Genomic DNA, 16,946 nt, shown 5'->3' with positions numbered 1-16,946 from the left:
GGCTGTTCCACTACAACTATAACCACAACCATGGCTGTTCCACTACAACTATAACCATGGCTGTTCCACTATAACTATAACCACAACCATGGCTGTTCCACTACAACTATAACCACAACCATGGCTGTTCCACTACAACTACAACCATGGCTGTTCCACTATAACTATAACCACAACCATGGCTGTTCCACTATAACTATAACCACAACCATGGCTGTTCCACTACAACTATAACCACAACCATGGCTGTTCCACTACAACTACAACCATGGCTGTTCCACTATAACTATAACCACAACCATGGCTGTTCCACTATAACTATAACCACAACCATGGCTGTTCCACTATAACTATAACCACAACCATGGCTGTTCCACTATAACTATAACCACAACCATGGCTGTTCCACTACAACTATAACCACAACCATGGCTGTTCCACTACAACTATAACCACAACCATGGCTGTTCCACTACAACTATAACCATGGCTGTTCCACTATAACTATAACCACAACCATGGCTGTTCCACTATAACTATAACCACAACCATGGCTGTTCCACTATAACCACAACCATGGATGTTCCACTATAACCACAACCATGGATGTTCCACTATAACTATAACCACAACCATGGCTGTTCCACTGTAACCACAACCATGGCTGTTCCACTGTAACCACAACCATGGCTGTTACACTATAACCACAACCATGGCTGTTCCACTATAACTATAACCACAACCATGGCTGTTCCACTATAACTATAACCACAACCATGGCTGTTCCACTATAACTATAACCACAACCATGGCTGTTCCACTATAACCACAACCATGGCTGTTCCACTGTAACCACAACCATGGCTGTTCCACTATAACCACAACCATGGATGTTCCACTATAACCACAACCATGGATGTTCCACTATAACCACAACCATTGATGTTCCACTATAACTATAACCACAACCATGGCTGTTCCACTGTAACCACAAACATGGCTGTTCCACTGTAACCACAACCATGGCTGTTCCACTATAACCACAACCATGGCTGTTCCACTATAACCACAACCATGGCTGTTCCACTATAACCACAACCATGGCTGTTCCACTATAACTATAACCACAACCATGGCTGTTCCACTATAACTATAACCACAACCATGGCTGTTCCACTATAACTATAACCATGGCTGTTCCACTATAACTATAACCACAACCATGGCTGTTCCACTACAACTATAACCACAACCATGGCTGTTCCACTATAACCACAACCATGGCTGTTCCACTACAACTATAACCACAACCATGGCTGTTCCACTACAACTATAACCACAACCATGGCTGTTCCACTATAACCACAACCATGGCTGTTTCACTATAACTATAACCACAACCATGGCTGTTCCACTATAACTATAACCACAACCATGGCTGTTCCACTATAACTATAACCATGGCTGTTCCACTATAACCACAACCATGGCTGTTCCACTACAACTATAACCACAACCATGGCTGTTCCACTATAACTATAACCATGGCTGTTCCACTACAACTATAACCACAACCATGGCTGTTCCACTACAACTATAACCACAACCATGGATGTTCCACTATAACTATAACCACAACCATGGCTGTTTCACTATAACTATAACCACAACCATGGCTGTTTCACTATAACCACAACCATGGCTGTTCCGCTATAACTATAACCACAACCATGGCTGTTCCACTATAACTATAACCACAACCATGGCTGTTCCACTATAACCACAACCATGGCTGTTCCACTATAACTATAACCACAACCATGGCTGTTCCACTATAACTATAACCACAACCATGGCTGTTCCACTATAACTATAACCACAACCATGGCTGTTCCACTATAACCACAACCATGGCTGTTCCACTACAACTATAACCATGGCTGTTCCACTATAACTATAACCACAACCATGGCTGTTCCACTATAACTATAACCACAACCATGGCTGTTCCACTACAACTATAACCACAACCATGGCTGTTCCACTATAACCACACCCATGGCTGTTCCACTATAACTATAACCACACCCATGGCTGTTCCACTATAACTATAACCACAACCATGGCTGTTCCACTACAACTATAACCACAACCATGGCTGTTCCACTACAACTATAACCACAACCATGGCTGTTCCACTATAACCACACCCATGGCTGTTCCACTACAACTATAACCACAACCATGGCTGTTCCACTACAACTATAACCATGGCTGTTCCACTACAACTATAACCACAACCATGGCTGTTCCACTATAACCACACCCATGGCTGTTCCACTACAACTATAACCACAACCATGGCTGTTCCACTACAACTATAACCACAACCATGGCTGTTCCACTACAACTATAACCACAACCATGGCTGTTCCACTATAACCACACCCATGGCTGTTCCACTATAACTATAACCACAACCATGGCTGTTCCACTACAACTATAACCACAACCATGGCTGTTCCACTACAACTATAACCACAACCATGGCTGTTCCACTACAACTATAACCACACCCATGGCTGTTCCACTACAACTATAACCACAACCATGGCTGTTCCACTACAACTATAACCACAACCATGGCTGTTCCACTATAACCACAACCATGGCTGTTTCACTATAACCACAACCATGGCTGTTCCGCTATAACTATAACCACAACCATGGCTGTTCCACTATAACCACACCCATGGCTGTTCCGCTATAACTATACCCACAACCATGGATGTTCCACTATAACTATAACCACAACCATGGCTGTTCCACTATAACCACAACCATGGCTGTTCCACTACAACTATAACCACAACCATGGCTGTTCCACTATAACTATAACCACAACCATGGCTGTTCCACTATAACCACAACCATGGCTGTTCCACTACAACTATAACCACAACCATGGCTGTTCCACTACAACTATAACCACAACCATGGCTGTTCCACTATAACTATAACCACAACCATGGCTGTTCCACTACAACTATAACCACAACCATGGCTGTTCCACTACAACTATAACCACAACCATGGCTGTTCCACTACAACTATAACCACAACCATGGCTGTTCCACTACAACTATAACCACAACCATGGCTGTTCCACTACAACTATAACCACAACCATGGCTGTTCCACTACAACTATAACCACAACCATGGCTGTTCCACTATAACCACAACCATGGCTGTTCCACTACAACTATAACCACAACCATGGCTGTTCCACTATAACTATAACCACAACCATGGCTGTTCCACTATAACCACAACCATGGCTGTTCCACTATAACTATAACCACAACCATGGCTGTTCCACTACAACTATAACCACAACCATGGCTGTTCCACTATAACCACAACCATGGCTGTTCCACTACAACTATAACCACAACCATGGCTGTTCCACTATAACTATAACCACAACCATGGCTGTTCCACTACAACTATAACCACACCCATGGCTGTTCCACTATAACCACACCCATGGCTGTTCCACTACAACTATAACCACAACCATGGCTGTTCCACTACAACTATAACCACAACCATGGCTGTTCCACTATAACCACAACCATGGCTGTTCCACTACAACTATAACCACAACCATGGCTGTTCCACTATAACTATAACCACAACCATGGCTGTTCCACTACAACTATAACCACAACCATGGCTGTTCCACTACAACTATAACCACAACCATGGCTGTTCCACTACAACTATAACCACAACCATGGCTGTTCCACTACAACTATAACCATGGCTGTTCAACTATAACTATAACCACAACCATGGCTGTTCCACTATAACCACAACCATGGCTGTTCCACTACAACTATAACCACAACCATGGCTGTTCCACTACAACTATAACCATAACCATGGCTGTTCCACTACAACTATAACCACAACCATGGCTGTTCCACTATAACCACAACCATGGCTGTTCCACTATAACTATAACCACAACCATGGCTGTTCCACTACAACTATAACCACAACCATGGCTGTTCCACTATAACCACAACCATGGCTGTTCCACTACAACTATAACCACAACCATGGCTGTTCCACTACAAATATAACCACAACCATGGCTGTTCCACTACAAATATAACCACAACCATGGCTGTTCCACTACAACTATAACCACAACCATGGCTGTTCCACTACAACTATAACCATGGCTGTTCCACTATAACTATAACCACAACCATGGCTGTTCCACTATAACTATAACCATGGCTGTTCCACTATAACTATAACCACAACCATGGCTGTTCCACTATAACTATAACCACAACCATGGCTGTTCCACTATAACCACAACCATAGCTATTCCACTATAACCAAAACCTTGGCTGTTCCACTATAACTATAACCATGGCTGTTCCACTATAACTATAACCACAACCATGGCTGTTCCACTATAACTATAACCACAACCATGGCTGTTCCACTATAACTATAACCATGGCTGTTCCACTATAACTATAACCACAACCATGGCTGTTCCACTATAACTATAACCACAACCATGGCTGTTCCACTATAACTATAACCACAACCATGGCTGTTCCACTATAACTATAACCACAACCATAGCTATTCCACTATAACCAAAACCTTGGCTGTTCCACTATAACTATAACCACAACCATGGCTGTTCCACTATAACTATAACCATGGCTGTTCCACTACAACTATAACCACAACCATGGCTGTTCCACTATAACCACAACCATGGCTGTTCCACTATAACTATAACCACAACCATGGCTGTTTCACTATAACTATAACCACAACCATGGCTGTTCCACTATAACTATAACCACACCCATGGCTGTTCCGCTATAACTATAACCACAACCATGGCTGTTCCACTACAACTATAACCATGGCTGTTCCACTATAACCACAACCATGGCTGTTTCACTATAACCACAACCATGGCTGTTCCGCTATAACCACACCCATGGCTGTTCCGCTATAACTATAACCACACCCATGGCTGTTCCACTATAACCACACCCATGGCTGTTCCGCTATAACTATAACCACAACCATGGCTGTTCCGCTATAACTATAACCACAACCATGGCTGTTCCACTATAACCACACCCATGGCTGTTCCGCTATAACTATAACCACAACCATGGCTGTTCCACTATAACTATAACCACAACCATGGCTGTTTCACTATAACCACAGCCATGGCTGTTCCACTACAACTATAACCACAACCATGGCTGTTCCACTACAACTATAACCACAACCATGGCTGTTCCACTATAACCACAACCATGGCTGTTCCACTACAACTATAACCACAACCATGGCTGTTCCACTACAACTATAACCACAACCATGGCTGTTCCACTACAACTATAACCACAACCATGGCTGTTCCACTATAACTATAACCACAACCATGGCTGTTCCACTATAACTATAACCACAACCATGGATGTTCCACTATAACTATAACCACAACCATGGCTGTTCCACTACAACTATAACCACAACCATGGCTGTTCCACTATAACCACAACCATGGCTGTTCCACTATAACTATAACCACAACCATGGCTGTTCCACTACAAATATAACCACAACCATGGCTGTTCCACTACAACTATAACCACAACCATGGCTGTTCCACTACAACTATAACCACAACCATGGCTGTTCCACTACAACTATAACCACAACCATGGCTGTTCCACTATAACTATAACCACAACCATGGCTGTTCCACTATAACCACAACCATGGCTGTTCCACTATAACTATAACCACAACCATGGCTGTTCCACTATAACTATAACCACAACCATGGCTGTTCCACTACAACTATAACCACAACCATGGCTGTTCCACTACAACTATAACCACAACCATGGCTGTTCCACTATAACCACAACCATGGCTGTTTCACTATAACTATAACCACAACCATGGCTGTTCCACTATAACTATAACCACAACCATAGCTATTCCACTATAACCAAAACCTTGGCTGTTCCACTATAACCACAACCATGGCTGTTCCACTATAACTATAACCACAACCATGGCTGTTCCACTATAACTATAACCACAACCATGGCTGTTCCACTATAACCACAACCATGGCTGTTCCACTATAACTATAACCACAACCATGGCTGTTCCACTACAACTATAACCACAACCATGGCTGTTCCACTATAACTATAACCACAACCATGGCTGTTCCACTATAACTATAACCACAACCATGGCTGTTCCACTATAACTATAACCACAACCATGGCTGTTCCACTATAACTATAACCACAACCATGGCTGTTCCACTACAACTATAACCACAACCATGGCTGTTCCACTATAACTATAACCACAACCATGGCTGTTCCACTATAACCACAACCATGGCTGTTCCACTACAACTATAACCACAACCATGGCTGTTCCACTATAACCACAACCATGGCTGTTCCACTATAACTATAACCACAACCATGGCTGTTCCACTACAACTATAACCACAACCATGGCTGTTCCACTACAACTATAACCACAACCATGGCTGTTCCACTACAACTATAACCACAACCATGGATGTTCCACTATAACTATAACCACAACCATGGCTGTTCCACTATAACTATAACCACAACCATGGCTGTTCCACTATAACTATAACCACAACCATGGCTGTTTCACTATAACTATAACCACAACCATGGCTGTTCCACTACAACTATAACCACAACCATGGCTGTTCCACTATAACCACAACCATGGCTGTTCCACTATAACTATAACCACAACCATGGCTGTTCCACTACAACTATAACCACAACCATGGCTGTTCCACTACAACTATAACCACAACCATGGCTGTTCCACTATAACTATAACCACAACCATGGCTGTTCCGCTATAACTATAACCACAACCATGGATGTTCCACTATAACTATAACCACAACCATGGCTGTTCCACTACAACTATAACCACAACCATGGCTGTTCCACTACAACTATAACCACAACCATGGCTGTTCCACTATAACTATAACCACAACCATGGCTGTTCCACTATAACTATAACCACAACCATGGCTGTTTCACTATAACTATAACCACAACCATGGCTGTTCCGCTATAACTATAACCACAACCATGGCTGTTCCACTATAACCACAACCATGGCTGTTCCACTACAACTATAACCACAACCATGGCTGTTCCACTATAACCACAACCATGGCTGTTCCACTATAACCACAACCATGGCTGTTCCACTACAACTATAACCACAACCATGGCTGTTCCACTATAACCACAACCATGGCTGTTCCACTATAACTATAACCACAACCATGGCTGTTCCACTATAACCACAACCATGGCTGTTCCACTACAACTATAACCACAACCATGGCTGTTCCACTACAACTATAACCACAACCATGGCTGTTCCGCTATAACTATAACCACAACCATGGCTGTTCCGCTATAACTATAACCACAACCATGGCTGTTCCACTATAACTATAACCACAACCATGGCTGTTCCACTACAACTATAACCACAACCATGGCTGTTCCACTACAACTATAACCACAACCATGGCTGTTCCACTATAACTATAACCACAACCATGGCTGTTCCACTACAACTATAACCACAACCATGGCTGTTCCACTATAACTATAACCACAACCATGGCTGTTCAACTATAACTATAACCACAACCATGGCTGTTCCACTATAACTATAACCACAACCATGGCTGTTCCACTATAACCACAACCATGGCTGTTCCGCTATAACTATAACCACAACCATGGCTGTTCCACTATAACTATAACCACAACCATGGCTGTTCCACTATAACTATAACCATGGCTGTTCCACTATAACTATAACCACAACCATGGCTGTTCCACTACAACTATAACCACAACCATGGCTGTTCCACTATAACCACAACCATGGCTGTTCCACTATAACTATAACCACAACCATGGCTGTTCCACTACAACTATAACCACAACCATGGCTGTTTCACTATAACTATAACCACAACCATGGCTGTTCCGCTATAACTATAACCACAACCATGGCTGTTCCACTATAACCACAACCATGGCTGTTCCACTACAACTATAACCACAACCATGGCTGTTCCACTATAACCACAACCATGGCTGTTCCACTATAACCACAACCATGGCTGTTCCACTACAACTATAACCACAACCATGGCTGTTCCACTATAACCACAACCATGGCTGTTCCACTATAACTATAACCACAACCATGGCTGTTCCACTATAACCACAACCATGGCTGTTCCACTACAACTATAACCACAACCATGGCTGTTTCACTACAACTATAACCACAACCATGGCTGTTCCACTATAACCACAACCATGGCTGTTCCACTACAACTATAACCACAACCATGGCTGTTCCACTATAACCACAACCATGGCTGTTCCACTACAACTATAACCACAACCATGGCTGTTCCACTACAACTATAACCACAACCATGGCTGTTCCGCTATAACTATAACCACAACCATGGCTGTTCCGCTATAACTATAACCACAACCATGGCTGTTCCACTATAACTATAACCACAACCATGGCTGTTCCACTACAACTATAACCACAACCATGGCTGTTCAACTATAACTATAACCACAACCATGGCTGTTCCACTATAACTATAACCACAACCATGGCTGTTCCACTATAACCACAACCATGGCTGTTCCGCTATAACTATAACCACAACCATGGCTGTTCCACTATAACTATAACCACAACCATGGCTGTTCCACTATAACTATAACCACAACCATGGCTGTTCAACTATAACTATAACCACAACCATGGCTGTTCCACTATAACTATAACCACAACCATGGCTGTTCCACTACAACTATAACCACAACCATGGCTGTTCCACTACAACTATAACCACAACCATGGCTGTTCCACTATAACTATAACCACAACCATGGCTGTTCCACTACAACTATAACCACAACCATGGCTGTTCCACTATAACTATAACCACAACCATGGCTGTTCCACTATAACTATAACCACAACCATGGCTGTTCCACTACAACTATAACCATGGCTGTTCCACTATAACCACAACCATGGCTGTTCCACTATAACTATAACCACAACCATGGCTGTTCCACTATAACCACAACCATGGCTGTTCCACTATAACTATAACCACAACCATGGCTGTTCCACTACAACTATAACCACAACCATGGCTGTTCCACTACAACTATAACCACAACCATGGCTGTTCCACTATAACTATAACCACAACCATGGCTGTTCCACTATAACTATAACCACAACCATGGCTGTTCCACTACAACTATAACCACAACCATGGCTGTTCCGCTATAACTATAACCACAACCATGGCTGTTCCACTATAACTATAACCACAACCATGGCTGTTCCACTACAACTATAACCACAACCATGGCTGTTCCACTACAACTATAACCACAACCATGGCTGTTCCACTACAACTATAACCACAACCATGGCTGTTCCACTATAACTATAACCACAACCATGGCTGTTCCGCTATAACTATAACCACAACCATGGCTGTTCCACTACAACTATAACCACAACCATGGCTGTTCCACTATAACTATAACCATGGCTGTTCCACTACAACTATAACCACAACCATGGCTGTTCCACTACAACTATAACCACAACCATGGCTGTTCCACTACAACTATAACCACAACCATGGCTGTTCCGCTATAACTATAACCACAACCATGGCTGTTCCACTATAACTATAACCACAACCATGGCTGTTCCACTATAACTATAACCACAACCATGGCTGTTCCACTACAACTATAACCACAACCATGGCTGTTCAACTATAACTATAACCACAACCATGGCTGTTCCACTATAACTATAACCACACCCATGGCTGTTCCACTATAACTATAACCACAACCATGGCTGTTCCGCTATAACTATAACCACAACCATGGATGTTCCACTACAAATATAACCACAACCATGGATGTTCCACTATAACTATAACCACAACCATGGCTGTTTCACTATAACCACAACCATGGCTGTTCCGCTATAACTATAACCACAACCATGGCTGTTCCACTACAAATATAACCACAACCATGGATGTTCCACTATAACTATAACCACAACCATGGCTGTTCCACTATAACCACAACCATGGCTGTTCCACTACAACTATAACCACAACCATGGCTGTTCCACTATAACTATAACCACAACCATGGCTGTTCAACTATAACTATAACCACAACCATGGCTGTTCCACTATAACTATAACCACAACCATGGCTGTTCCACTATAACTATAACCACAACCATGGCTGTTCCACTATAACTATAACCACACCCATGGCTGTTCCACTATAACTATAACCACAACCATGGCTGTTCCACTACAACTATAACCACAACCATGGCTGTTCCACTACAACTATAACCACAACCATGGCTGTTTCACTATAACCACAACCATGGCTGTTCCACTACAACTATAACCACAACCATGGCTGTTCCACTACAACTATAACCACAACCATGGCTGTTCCACTATAACTATAACCACAACCATGGCTGTTCCACTACAACTATAACCATGGCTGTTCCACTATAACCACAACCATGGCTGTTCCACTATAACTATAACCACAACCATGGCTGTTCCACTATAACCACAACCATGGCTGTTCCACTATAACTATAACCACAACCATGGCTGTTCCACTACAACTATAACCACAACCATGGCTGTTCCACTACAACTATAACCACAACCATGGCTGTTCCACTATAACTATAACCACAACCATGGCTGTTCCACTATAACTATAACCACAACCATGGCTGTTCCACTACAACTATAACCACAACCATGGCTGTTCCGCTATAACTATAACCACAACCATGGCTGTTCCACTATAACTATAACCACAACCATGGCTGTTCCACTACAACTATAACCACAACCATGGCTGTTCCACTACAACTATAACCACAACCATGGCTGTTCCACTACAACTATAACCACAACCATGGCTGTTCCACTATAACTATAACCACAACCATGGCTGTTCCGCTATAACTATAACCACAACCATGGCTGTTCCACTACAACTATAACCACAACCATGGCTGTTCCACTATAACTATAACCATGGCTGTTCCACTACAACTATAACCACAACCATGGCTGTTCCACTACAACTATAACCACAACCATGGCTGTTCCACTACAACTATAACCACAACCATGGCTGTTCCGCTATAACTATAACCACAACCATGGCTGTTCCACTATAACTATAACCACAACCATGGCTGTTCCACTATAACTATAACCACAACCATGGCTGTTCCACTACAACTATAACCACAACCATGGCTGTTCAACTATAACTATAACCACAACCATGGCTGTTCCACTATAACTATAACCACACCCATGGCTGTTCCACTATAACTATAACCACAACCATGGCTGTTCCGCTATAACTATAACCACAACCATGGATGTTCCACTACAAATATAACCACAACCATGGATGTTCCACTATAACTATAACCACACCCATGGCTGTTCCACTATAACTATAACCACAACCACTATAACTATAACCACAACCATGGATGTTCCACTACAAATATAACCACAACCATGGATGTTCCACTATAACTATAACCACAACCATGGCTGTTCCGCTATAACTATAACCACAACCATGGCTGTTCCACTACAAATATAACCACAACCATGGATGTTCCACTATAACTATAACCACAACCATGGCTGTTCCACTATAACCACAACCATGGCTGTTCCACTACAACTATAACCACAACCATGGCTGTTCCACTATAACTATAACCACAACCATGGCTGTTCAACTATAACTATAACCACAACCATGGCTGTTCCACTATAACTATAACCACAACCATGGCTGTTCCACTATAACTATAACCACAACCATGGCTGTTCCACTATAACCATGTTTTCCGGTAACCATAAACATGAACATGGCTGTTTTCCAGTAACCATAAACATGAACATGGCCTTAACATGACTGCTGCTGAAGTGTCATGACCGTTACATACTACCCATCACATGCTGTCATGGCCGATGGCTGTTGAACCATGACGGTCGGTTAACCGTCATGGCCGTTGATTCATTAGCATGCTGTTGAAGAGCTGTTACCACCAAGACCACGGTTGTTGGACCATGACCACCAGTGGTGTGTAGTCTCTGCTAGAACAGGAAGTAGTTCTATTTATTGTACTGGCAGTGGCCCATTCCTCTAGGTAACCTACAGTAGGCCTTTTAACTGAGCCTGACCCTTGTGCTACCTAACCAACTACTGTATAATAAGTCCCATTCACACATACAATGATATGATTATGCTGCTACTGTTCAACATATTAAGAACAATCTGCTATTTGTAGCTGATGTGAATTGTACAGGTAATTAAAATTACACACGATTGCACAATAGCCTCCTTATCCAATTATGTTTTCTGTTCCTTAAATAGACCGTTGTGGGTTTGAGGTGACAGTTTGAGGTGAGGGGGTCTGGCGTTGATGCTGAATGGTTGTGTGTTAATGCAGTGTAGAAAGGGGACTTGGATATGTGTTACTAGGCTATGAAGTGAGGGGCTCCATTGGGAAGACACACAGACATCTGCTGCACACATGCTCACACAGGAACGTACACACACACACATTCTCACACACACATGCAGTACTTTTCCATGTGGTTTTGATAGCCCCCTGCCTGTACCAGGCAGATTGTGTTAGAACTGCACAGCAGACGCAGGTTTTCTCTGTTATCTTAAGACAAACAATAGAGGCTTTTTATTCTCTCTCCATTTCAAATCAGTCTGTCTCTTTTCTCTCCCTCTGTTTCAAATCAATCTATTTCTCTCTTTTCTCTCCCTCTGTTTCAAATCAATCTATTTCTCTCTTTTCTCTCCCTCTGTTTCAAATCAATCTATTTCTCTCTCTTCTCTCCCTCCGTTTCAAATCGATCTATTTCTCTCTTCTCTCCCTCTGTTTCAAATCAATCTATTTCTCTCTCTTCTCCCTCTGTTTCAAATCAATCTATTTCTCTCTCTTCTCCCTCTGTTTCAAATCAATCTATTTCTCTCTCTTCTCTCCCTCTGTTTCAAATCAATCTATTTCTCTCTCTTCTCCCTCTGTTTCAAATCAATCTATTTCTCTCCCTCTGTTTCAAATCAATCTATTTCTCTCTCTTCTCTCCCTGTTTCAAATCAATCTATTTCTCTCTCGTCTCTCCCTGTTTCAAATCAATATATTTCTCTCTCTTCTCTCCCTCTGTTTCAAATCAATCTATTTCTCTCTTCTCTCCCTCTGTTTCAAATCAATCTATTTCTCTCTCTTCTCCCTCTGTTTCAAATCAATCTATTTATCTCTCTTCTCTCCCTCCATTTCAAATCAATCTATTTCTCTCCCAATCACAGCCGGTTGTCATACAGCCTGGAATCGACCCAGGGTGTCTGTAATGACTTCTCAAGCACTGAGATGCAGTACCTTAGACCCCTGTGCCACTCGGGAGCCACCTAGCAGCAGTTCAAACCTAATTATTGTATATAGTTCTCTGGTGTATGTGTGTGAGAGGGGGGTTCTAAAGCTGCTTCGAGTAGAGTTGTACTGTACTTGGTGTGGTTGCTAGGTAGCTGTATCCAGAGGTACTGTACATGGTGTGGTTGCTAGGTAGCTGTATCCAGGGGTACATGGGGTGGTTGCTAGGTAGCTGTATCCAGGGGTACTGTACATGGTGTGGTTGCTAGGTAGCTGTATCCAGGGGTAAATTGTGTGGTTGCTAGGTAGCTGTATCCAGGCGTACTGTACATGGTGTGGTTGCTAGATAGCTGTATCCAGAGGTACTGTACATGGTGTGGTTGCTAGATAGCTGTGTCCAGAGGTACTTGGTGTGGTTGCTAGGTAGCTGTATCCAGGGGTAACTTGGTGTGGTTACTAGGTAGCTGTATCCAGGGGAAACCTGGTGTGGTTGCTAGGTAGCTGTGTCCAGGGGTACTTGTACTTGGTGTGGTTGCTAGGTAGCTGTATCCAGGGGTACTTGGTGTGGTTGCTAGGTAGCTGTATCCAGGGGTACTTGGTGTGGTTGCTAGGTAGCTGTGTCCAGGGGTACTTTTACTTGGTGTGGTTGCTAGGTAGCTGTATCCAGGGGTACTTGGTGTGGTTGCTAGGTATCTGTATCCAGGGGCACTTAGTGTGGTTGCTAGGTAGCGGCATCCAGGGGTAATTGGTGTGGTTGCTAGGTAGCTGTGTCCAGGGGTACTTGGTGTGGTTGCTAGGTAGCTGTATCCAGGGGTACTTGGTGTGGTTGCTAGGTAGCTGTATCCAGGGGTACATTGTGTGGTTGCTAGGTAGCTGTGTCCAGGGGTACATGGTGTGGTTTTTAGGTAGCTGTATCCAGGGGTAACTTGGTGTGGTTGCTCGGTAGCTGTATCCAGGGGTAACTTGGTGTGCGTGCTAGGTTGCTGTATCCAGGATTACTTGGTGTGATTGTTAAATAGCTGTTTCCAGGGGTACTGTACATGGTGTGGTTGCTTGATAGCTGTATCCAGGGGTAACTTGGTGTGGTTGCTCGGTAGCTGTATACAGGGGTACATGGCGTGGTTGCTAGGTAGCTGTGTCCAGGGGTACTTGATGTAGCGGAGCCTTTATTTAGGATATTAGAATCACATTCCATAATTTCCATGGTAACCGCTTAGGAAGTGGGGGTTGTGTTCTTCTTATCTCCATGGTAACTATGTGTGGGTGTGGGTGTGTGTGTGTGTGTGTGTGTGTGTGTGGGTGGGTGGTAGAGTCGTAAGTTGGAGATAGACACGGGGAGCCTGACAGAGGAACACAGTCTGAACAAGGAGGCCAGGAAATGGGCAACCAGAATGGCCCGAGAACACAAGAACATTGTCCACTACAAGAGAGTGAGTCCACACACATACTAGTTGTTGATCTCGGTTCAGATCATCTTTGAAAACCAGATGTGATTTTAGTCTGTGAGATTTAAGTGTGTGTGTGTGTGTCTGCCATTAGAGCCTGGAGGAATGTGAGACACTGGGAGTTCCTCAAACAGAGCAGGGCCGGCTTGATCTGGAGCTGAAGATAGAGGATACCAAAGAGAACATCCGCAAGGCTGAGGTGCGTGTTTGTAGGAAATAAGGTAGACCTATACCCCCCCCTCCCCCCTTCTCCAAGTAGAGTTGTCTCTCCATCGATTCTCTCATAGGCAGCCTGTCAGTCTATGAATCAGATCAAGCCATCTCCTCAGCTCTCCCTCCTCCTCCTCAGTTCTCCCACCTCATCCTCAGCTCTCTCTCCCTCCTCCTCCTCAGCTCTCTCTCCCTACTCCCCCTCAGCTCTCTCTCCCTCCTCAGCTCTCTCTCCCTACTCCTCAGCTCTCCCTCCTCAGCTCTCCCTTCTCCTCAGCTCTCTCTCCTCCTCCTCAGCTCTCTCCTCATCCTCAGCTCTCTCTCCTCCTCCTCAGCTCTCCCTCCTCAGCTCTCCCTCCTCCTCCTCCTCAGCTCTCGCTCCCTCCTCCCCCTCAGCTCTCTCTCCCTCCTCAGCTCTCTCTCCCTCCTCCTCAGCTCTCTCTCCTCCTCCTCAGCTCTCTCTCCTCCTCCTCAGCTCTCCCTCCTCCTCCTCAGCTCTCCCTGCTCCTCCTCAGCTCTCCCTGCTCCTCCTCAGCTCTCCCTCCTCCTCCTCCTCCTCAGCTCTCCCTCCTCCTCCCCCTCAGCTCTCTCTCCCTCCTCCTCAGCTCTCCCTCCTCAGCTCTCCCTTCTCCTCAGCTCTCTCTCCTCCTCCTCAGCTCTCTCTCCTCCTCCTCCTCAGCTCTCCCTCCTCCTCCTCAGCTCTCCCTCCTCCTCCTCAGCTCTCCCTGCTCCTCCTCAGCTCTCCCTGCTCCTCCTCAGCTCTTCCTCCTCCTCCTCAGCTCTCTCTCCCTCCTCCTCCTCAGCTCTCTCTCCCTCCTCCCCCTCAGCTCTCTCTCCCTCCTCAGCTCTCTCTCCCTCCTCCTCAGCTCTCCCTCCTCAGCTCTCCCTTCTCCTCAGCTCTCTCTCCTCCTCCTCAGCTCTCTCTCCTCCTCCTCAGCTCTCCCTCCTCCTCAGCTCTCCCTCCTCCTCCTCAGCTCTTTATCCTCCTCCTCAGCTCTCTATCCTCAGCTCTCCCCCCTCAGCTCTCCCTCCTCAGCTCTCCCTCCTCACCTTCCTTTTCTCTCTCATTCCTCTCTGTGATTTCCCTCTATCTGGCCCCCCCCTGCTGGCTGATATAGTCATAGCGCCCACAGACAGAGATGTGAAATGCACACACCGCTATGGACAACTCTCTACCACCCCTCCCTTTCTTCTCTCCACCTCCCTCCCACCCCCTAACCCCTCTCTCCAACTCCCTCCCTCACACTCTCCACCCACTCTCTCCACCTCCCTCACTATCCACCTCTCTACACCTCCCTCACCCCCTCTCCACCTCCCTCCCTCACGCTCTCTACCCCCTCTCTCCACCTCCCTCACCCCCCCTCTATCCACCTCTCTACACCTCCCTCACCCCCTCTCCACCTCCCTCCCTCACACTCTCTACCCCCTCTCTCCACCCCCCACCCCCCCATCTCCATCTCTCTACACCTCCCTCACCCACTCTCTCCCTGCCCCCATTATCTCCTGCTGTCTGTTGAATGTTTGAGTCCATTTAGGTTTAATGGTTCTGAGGGGAGGGGCAGAGCTAGGACAACCAATAGTA

The 16,946-nt window shown here is 44.8% G+C and overlaps 1 protein-coding gene across 1 annotated transcript in view; it reads left to right on the top strand.

Moving 5' to 3' along the window:
• Nucleotides 1-16,946, top strand: part of LOC139385832 (F-BAR and double SH3 domains protein 2-like) — a 114,057-nt gene that overhangs the window by 77,863 nt on the left and 19,248 nt on the right. Inside the window, exons 11-12 of the mRNA XM_071131082.1 lie at nucleotides 15,020-15,139; nucleotides 15,249-15,353. Coding sequence (XP_070987183.1) covers nucleotides 15,020-15,139; nucleotides 15,249-15,353 — 225 coding nt within the window. The remainder of the gene's footprint in view (nucleotides 1-15,019; nucleotides 15,140-15,248; nucleotides 15,354-16,946) is intronic.

The sequence above is a fragment of the Oncorhynchus clarkii genome, chromosome 27 (assembly GCF_045791955.1).
Source record: "Oncorhynchus clarkii lewisi isolate Uvic-CL-2024 chromosome 27, UVic_Ocla_1.0, whole genome shotgun sequence".
Taxonomy (NCBI): Eukaryota; Metazoa; Chordata; class Actinopteri; order Salmoniformes; family Salmonidae; genus Oncorhynchus; species Oncorhynchus clarkii.
The sequence above is the reverse complement of the archived record's forward strand: the minus strand, read 5'-3'. Positions and strand labels throughout refer to the sequence as shown.